This window comes from Dufourea novaeangliae, unplaced genomic scaffold (genome assembly GCF_001272555.1).
Source record: "Dufourea novaeangliae isolate 0120121106 unplaced genomic scaffold, ASM127255v1 scaffold187, whole genome shotgun sequence".
Classification (NCBI taxonomy): Eukaryota; Metazoa; Arthropoda; class Insecta; order Hymenoptera; family Halictidae; genus Dufourea; species Dufourea novaeangliae.
The window spans coordinates 964,037-972,108 of record NW_015374075.1 but is presented as its reverse complement, the minus strand read 5'-3'; the positions used below and the strand labels follow the sequence as shown (position 1 = coordinate 972,108).

Sequence of the window (8,072 nt, the reverse complement as noted above, 5' to 3'; positions counted from 1 at the left end):
GCTATAAAACGCGCATGAAATTTTTGCGCATCTAAAAGAGATACATGACTTCAAAAAACCTTTTCAAAGCACACCAACGGAAATCCAATGCGTGTCAAACAAACAATTGACAGTCGCTGATAGAATTGTTAAAATGACTAAGTTAGTAATGATGGTTTACATAAGCGATAAAAATAAACGATGCAGGAAACTGGTAAGATTTTAAGCGTCATTGACGGTTATGATGCTGAGGACGATTTCTCGACTGACTACCGCGGTATCACCATTACAACTATGGCTGAAACGTCAGCCAGTGTGCAGCTCGTACCGTGTGGTTGGTTCTTTCGGTGGCCCGTGTAACGATTTATCTCGCGTTATTTCGCGTCGCGCTAAGTTCTCCGTGTTTCGGCTGCGAAACTCTTCGAGAAGAAAAAGTAGTCGGTCGAAAAGAACTGGTGTCAGCACATGCAGCGAAGCAGACGAAGACGAAATGGCACCAACGCGTGTTATTTTTATGTCGTGTGGTAGTTATAACCCTCCGACCAATATGCACCTGAGAATGTTTGGTACATATATGTCATTATAATCGATATCCAATCTTTACTTAAACAGAAAACCTTTTCACTTACAAGTAATGTGTAATTGGAATTTCATCGTAGTCCTTGTTGCTAATCGTCTAAACAAAACGTCATTTAGATAACACTGTAAACAACCGCAATTGATTGTATTGTTTAGAATTAGTTAAAAACGATACAGATTTTTGTCTTTTAAAAATGCGAGGTAATCGTTATAGTTTGTATTTTAAATCACGAACCTAATTTGATTTAATACGAGTTTACCTTGAGACGCAGGATAGTTAGGTTATGTTCGTATGAAATATTTACAGAAATCGCTCGAGATCATCTCCATCGAATGGGAACGCATATTGTAGTTGGTGGTGTTATATCTCCTGTGCACGATGCTTATGCTAAAAAGGAACTGGCAAGCGCGACTCATAGATGTGCTATGTTGAGGTTGGCATTACAAAACAGTGATTGGATTCGATTAAGCAGTTGGGAGACTAGGCAGAATGGATGGACAAAGACTAGATTAAGTTTGCAGCATCACCAGAATTTATTGAACTCTGTTTTATTTGACCCGAATAATTTAAACCATATATCAAGCGAGGATTTGGAGTGGATACCAGAGAATGTAAAGAATAGCTCTGACTGTACTCCAATTCAAATTAAATTGTTGTGTGGTGCTGATTTGTTGGAAAGTTTTGGAACCTATGATCTTTGGGCTGAAGAAGATGTAAGTTTTTGCAATCGTATTGTCTTCCTATACTTTTTATCAATGTATATAACTTCTTATTTCTTTGTTCACAGATTGATGCAATTGTTGGTGAACATGGACTTGTAGTTATTACCAGGGAAGGTTCTAATCCCAACAAGTTTATCTATGACTCGGATATCCTTTCCAGGCACATGGTACATAATTATTGCTCAGTTTTCCTAGCATAAACTCTGCATAGTCTTAATTTGTTATCAATTTTCTGTGCAGCACAATATATACATAGTAACAGAATGGATTCCAAACGAAGTTAGCTCAAGTAGAATACGGAGGGCACTAAAGCGGAGCGAGAGTGTCAGGTATCTTCTACAAGATGCTGTGATCGATTATGTCTATAAACACGGGATTTACGATGCGAAGACATCGGCATCAACAATGTGAGTCTGACATAGTTTAACTGAAATCGTAGTTCAAGTAACTAGTGACAATTTAATAGTACATCTTCCACTAGATTTACACAAGAATTTATTTTTACATATTTTGTATGGGAAGCGTATATGTATATTTTTATAGCACTCATATTCCACGTAGTTGGTGAGTTTAGAGTATGTAAAGCTGTTACGCAAAGTGATATAAGTTGTACATTTTGTGACCAAAGATTAACCCTTTTAGTACTCAATAATATTGATATATCAATACAAAGAACACTTTCTAATTGATATATCGGTTGTTAAAAATTGTACAGTTTGGGTGCGTGAAGTATTATAGTGAAAAAAAAACATAATTGAGAAATGTATGTACTTATACAGTTATGTAAACTATCGAATTTTTTAAAAATAGAATAAAATAGTAAAACAGTATATTTTTTTAGTAATTATACATTCCAAATAATATTTCTATATCAAATAAAGGTATTATTAATTAAATAAATAATTTTATTGTTCATGATATTTTAGTACTTACAGTCGCCGTTGTAATACTTTTAAAAATATTAGGGTTACAGTATAAATTGTTAAAGTTTTAACAAACGACTGGGTGCTATCTGTAACGTAAACGAGTTTATTGGATGTTAAAAGGGTTTAAATATCCTGTAGAAATACCACAAAGTAATAGATAATAGTCTAGTCTAAGAGTCTTCCATTTTATGTGTATCAAATCTCAAGAATCATCTTTCTGCCTTTGTAATTATGAATAAATTTTAGCAACTGCATTATTTTATATTTCTTACACTGCATTAAGCTTCTCAACTATTTCTGAGAGAGTATTCCCGCTTGAAACATAATTTTTTCAACAATATTTCGGTTAAAAGAACGCACAATCTACAAAAAAAAAAAGCGTTTAAAATTTATAACGTGTATATTTTCAACGCTTCTATCGATTCTTCAAACTGGTAATACCCTCTCGATCTATTATCGCAATAACGATACCGATTCACGGATGAAGGTACAATTTTTCCATCCCACTAAACTCAACAGAGAATACAACGTTCAAACATTCGTTGAACCTGAAAAACAAAGAACACCGCCAATTCGTCATTTCAGTATCAAATCCAAAGAAACTTTCTCAAAGACGAAAGATTCAGTACCCAAATCCCTTTGTGCTTGAATCGGATTTACAGTGCACCAGACACCTAATCAAATACCATATAAACCAATAGTGTCTTATTTTTCACGCTGCCAATCTCCTTGGACACCGAAGTAAGTTGGAACTGACCTCGCCGAACGCGAATAATTACCTGACCATTGACTCCAAGTACCAAAGCACATTTCTCACGCCGTCGCCTAGCGACGTAACCATGGAATCCCCGAGCCCGATCGAAATAATATCAATCGACGTGCCGGACACGGTGCTCCGTAAGAATATCCAGAACGCGAGCAGCGCGCTCGCCAGGCACGGGGGCCTCGAGGAGGCCCGCGAGAAGTTCATAAACGCTCTAGTCGCGGAGAACGGTAACGGCAAGCATTTAACCACCGCGAAGGCCGCGTACCCAGGTCTCGCGAAACAGATCATCGCCACCGAAACCGGCGAGTCGCAGATCCTCGACGAGGTAGGTTTCGTTGACGATGATAGAATGGTCAGGAAGAAGGTCGTTAGGGTGCAGCCACGGTCGTGTCAGGTAGAGCAATCATCTCCGAGCGTCGCCACCTCGTCTAAAACCGAGGAGACCGCGAAAACTATCCCCAAATGTTATGTCGAGCCTGGTGTAGATATCTTCGACGAAATCAAATGTCAAACGGTACCCGAGGACGACACGGTGGTATCAACTGTGGACAACGATCTCGATCGTAAATCGTCCATGTTGTCCTCGGGCGTTCCTGTATCGGTAGACGACAGCGGCCGTCACGAGTGCGCTCTGTCGGACTTCAGCGTAGACAAAGAAGATTACAGACTGACGCGATACGGGTTAGATACTGCGCTGGATGACGAGATCCAGGAACAGAATGACGATCCTCGGTTAGAAGAAAGATCTGGCTCGAATAATACTCCGAAGTTGGAACAGGCTGATCGGATGGAGAGTAACGAATTTGGGGATAATTTTCCGAACGATAGCGTGAGATGTTCCAATACCCAGGTCCTGGTCCTAGTTAGCGCCATGATCCATAATCCTTTCGAGAAAGAGACCGCGACATTGATCTTGGAAGAGAGCGGGGTTCAAGGGAAAGGAGAGATTACGATATACAAGGGTGAGTCTGACGGGAGTATCGATAAGCTTTTGCTGGTACAATCACCTGTGCCATCGTCGGTGAGCGACGAGAGTACGGTTAAGATCCAAGAGATAGTCGATGATCCACCGGAGACCGTGAAATCCGTATCGGGCAGCTCGTTGGTAATGGACGAAATGTCCAACAAGCGGGACGTGAACCTTGAGATTGATGGTAAGTATTTGAAGTCCGTAGTGAACTCCCGCAAAAGTCCCCGGAAGACCAAGAACGGTCAGATGCTGCGAGTTCACAGCGAGACAGAGGAGAGCAAAGTTAAAGATGATAGTAAAACCGAAAAGAAAAGCACCGATTCGTATACGCAATCCGAGGAAACTTTCTATAAAACGTTGTCAAAGTCTTCTTCGAAGGTTTCATCGTCGAGAACAAAGAGTCCCAGGAAGGATGGGAAGTCCTCTCGATCACAGAAATCAAGCAGCGTTTCGAAAGCCCACGAGTCCACGATCAGCGACGACAGATTGAGCAAGGATCGATCGATGAGCCAATATTACACGCCGATGAAAGGAAGCCTGGACTCTGTGATCGCCAGCAGTGATTCCAGAACAATGTCCAGGCGACGATCCAGGGCTGAGGAGTCGTTCACGAAGAAATCCAAGAGCTGCGAGTCGATCAAAAAGATCCAGGAGGTCTGCTACGAAGACTCGTCCAAGGCTGACAGCACGTCCCAATTGATCACTGCGAACGATCTGGACATGCAAACGGACGAATTCTGTTCGGTTTGCTGTTACGCGAACGAAATGTCCATGGGCACGGAAGAATGTGTCGTCAGTCCGAGTCAGGAGAATTTCTATACTCTGCGTTCCAATTGCAGTTCCATCGGGGACGAGGACTCGACCGAGTGCGACATCTGTAGTTCCTGGAACCTACAAGAATCGACCGACGGTTTGGACCGAAGGATCCCAGGGAACAATTACGATCAGCTCTGCGAGGTCTGCGAGATCTGCGGCGAGACCACTTTCGACTCTGACCAGGAAATCTTCACCGGGAGAGATCCCAGAGATCACAGTCGAATACTCGAGTCTTCCACGAGAAGTCTTCCGAAGAATAATCCCAGAATCACTGATATCACGGTTGCCGATCCGCATGTGGACGAGGATAGCTTCGAAATCGAGAACTGTGGCCTCCCAAGTGGACCTAATTCGACGAAGACACTGGATCGAGGCGGTGAGAAACATTTGTCGTCTTTCAGTTTATCAGATACAGCTGGGATCAAGAACGCAAGGGACAACTACTTCATCCCCAAGGACGAGATCGAGATTCTGTCCAGTGGATCCAGACGAATCGGCCGCAAGGCCTCTCTGATCAGGAAGAAGTCCACTGATCCAGGGAACGCTGCCCAAGACAAAAGGCGTTATTCGTCGGTGGACAATCTTCAGCTGGCCAAAGTCTCCTCAAGAAACAACGACAAGGTTCTCAGGCCCAAGAACAGTAAGCTGATCGGTTCCGCGGATAACATACGGGCGCAGAAAAGCTCCAGAAGATGCAAATCGTTGCAGAGGTCCGCGGACAATATTAGATACGTGGACTCGTCGATGGACAATCTGGACTCACTGGTCGAAGGGCTGGATAGAGAGGACGACATCCAGGAGACCGTCGATTGGACCGTGAAACCGAGGATCAGGGACAACGAAACGGTGAAGATGATACTGACGAAACACGGTATTAAGATAATCAGCGAGAAGGAGACCGCTCTGTAATCGAGGAACGGGACCTAACAATCAACGAATATAATAAGGGGGAATGTCGTTTTATCGGGAGGAAAAACCGCTCACGTTAGTTCGAACAGAGTATCAAATATATGTGACACAAATTGTAGCTGGAAATCTCGTTTAGGTCACCCGCAAAACTTTACGCCTCTTGTGATCGACCGGTACCTATTCGCCTTCAAGAGATAACAAGATTTTTCACATACGATTAGACTCGCTAATTGATACCTATAAATATATAAATTTATCGGTGCGTTCGGCTCGAGGAACTGGTTATTCCCAAGCCATGTGAAAGCTAAGATGTTACGATTAATCCTGCTCATAGATTCTATTTAATTAAACCGCGAGCGGTCGCGACCTGGGACTTATCTTGCATCACGTTCTTGAATGGTTTATTCGCATGTCCTGACTGAATTATACCCAACTCTGACCTTCCCTTGCATCCAATGCAGTAATGGAGTGCACGTGTACTTGGTCGATTTCACTCACTCTTATAGGAAATTCTGCACTTTCAACCAATTCGTCTGTTGTGTACCCACGAGCAAACTCGGCTTTCACTAGGGGAAAAAGTAGTGTTGGGAAAGTGCCTCCTACCATGCTTGTACAACTTGGTATTTGGAATTACTGAAATTTATGCCAAATTAACATTCGATTTAACATTTATTTCAGAACCTGGAATAAATTTACTAAATGGTAGGAGACTTTTATTGTACGCCACTTTTTCTCCTAGTGGAAGCCGAATTTTTATGTTAGTGTACCATCGCAACTAGTGATGGGCATCATCGACTAAGTCGATAGTAACCAACGACTACTTTCAGTCGACTAATTTTTTCAATCGTCGACTACTTTAGTCGCTTGAAGCGACTAACTTCAGGCGAATATTACTAGTCGCTTGAAGCGACTACTTTCAGTCGACTAATATTAGTCGCTTGGAGCGACTACTTTCAGTCGACTAATATTGGTCGCTTGAAGCGACTAATTTCAGTCGACTAATATTAGTCGCTTGAAGCGATTACTTTCAGGCGACTAATATTAGTCGCTTGAAGCGACTACTTTAGTCGATTAAATTTAGTCGCTTCAAGCGACACGCTCGAACTATCGAGCTATTGATCGCTATTGACTGGATCTTGATTATTTTCTTCGCGATGCAAACGAATTGTAATTTTTCCATATATTTTTTTATGCATTACCAAGAACTGTGCAAATTATTGCTTATAACCAAATTGATTTTCATACAAAATTTAGAGCAGTTAATTTTTTAAGTGCCAATATTAAATACTTTACAAAAAATCGAATATTGGTAATTGTTTAAAAAAACTTGTTTACCACTTATATTTTTGAAATTTTATCTATTAACTAATACATTTCCAAAGGTAAATACACCAACGGTGCTGAAAAGTTGATGACATAATCTATACATAACCTATAAAGCAAAATTTCAGTCGACTAAAAACTATCGACTAAATAGTCGATAGTATCTTGCGACTAAATAATCATTAGTCGATAGTTTAATTTAGTCGATGGTGCCCATTACTAATCGCAACCAGTACCATAGACAGACCATCATTTACTCAATCACTGAAGTACAACACATATACACGGTGAACATTAAAATTTACTTGTCTCAAAATCGAAGCATTATATACAAAAAAAATTCTATTCTAAATTTTCGTGCAGACGTATTACATTGCCAAAGATGCGAGATTTCATCCCACGACGCGACCACTCGAGAGTTAAACTCGTGTTTTTCTCGCGACGAGAAGAGAATGAGAGAGACATCAATCTCGAAGCGTATTATAATGCCGCACGTTGATCGTCGTAAATAGGAAGAGTTCTAATTACAATATGCATACAGGAACACAGGCCTTTGTAAAACTCCTTTTAGAGAGAGCGCAAAAAAAGGGAACGAGTATATATATATATATAATTGTGTCGCGTTAAACGAGTAAAACGAATTAATCTAAGAGCCGCCACTGTTCAGCAACGTAACTATTAAACCGATCGGAGTCGCTGACGCGTGCGTTGGAAAGAATAGTTCGAGGCTTAGGCCTACTATCCACTAAAGCGTCTCGTCATAGATGCGTCATAGACATCTGACGTTTGCAGATCGCTTCTATGTAGCGAACAATTTAAAATACTGGACTTGTGGCCAATTGTTTTACGTTGGTCGCTACATGGAAGTGTCCTGCAAGCGTCAAATGTCTATGACGAGTTGCCTTAGTGGAAAGTATGCTTCAAACAAGCACGATATCGCGTCAAAACACACACGCACACAGCGCTCTAAAATTAAGCGACTCGGACGTAATTTTCCGGCTCAGGTTCTTTTGACAACGCACGACGCACAGACGGCGGTACATTACCGAGACAATCCTAAATAACGTGTCAATACTACGGA

General features: G+C 41.4%; 1 protein-coding gene across 1 annotated transcript; it reads left to right on the top strand.

Moving 5' to 3' along the window:
* Positions 1-223: 223 nt before the first annotated feature.
* Positions 224-5,668, top strand: LOC107190566. Its single transcript, XM_015579388.1, has 5 exons — positions 224-545; positions 866-1,272; positions 1,347-1,448; positions 1,522-1,688; positions 2,950-5,668. Exons 1-5 carry the CDS (start codon positions 224-226, stop codon positions 5,666-5,668), a joined length of 3,717 nt encoding a protein of 1,238 aa, XP_015434874.1.
* Positions 5,669-8,072: the final 2,404 nt, after the last annotated feature.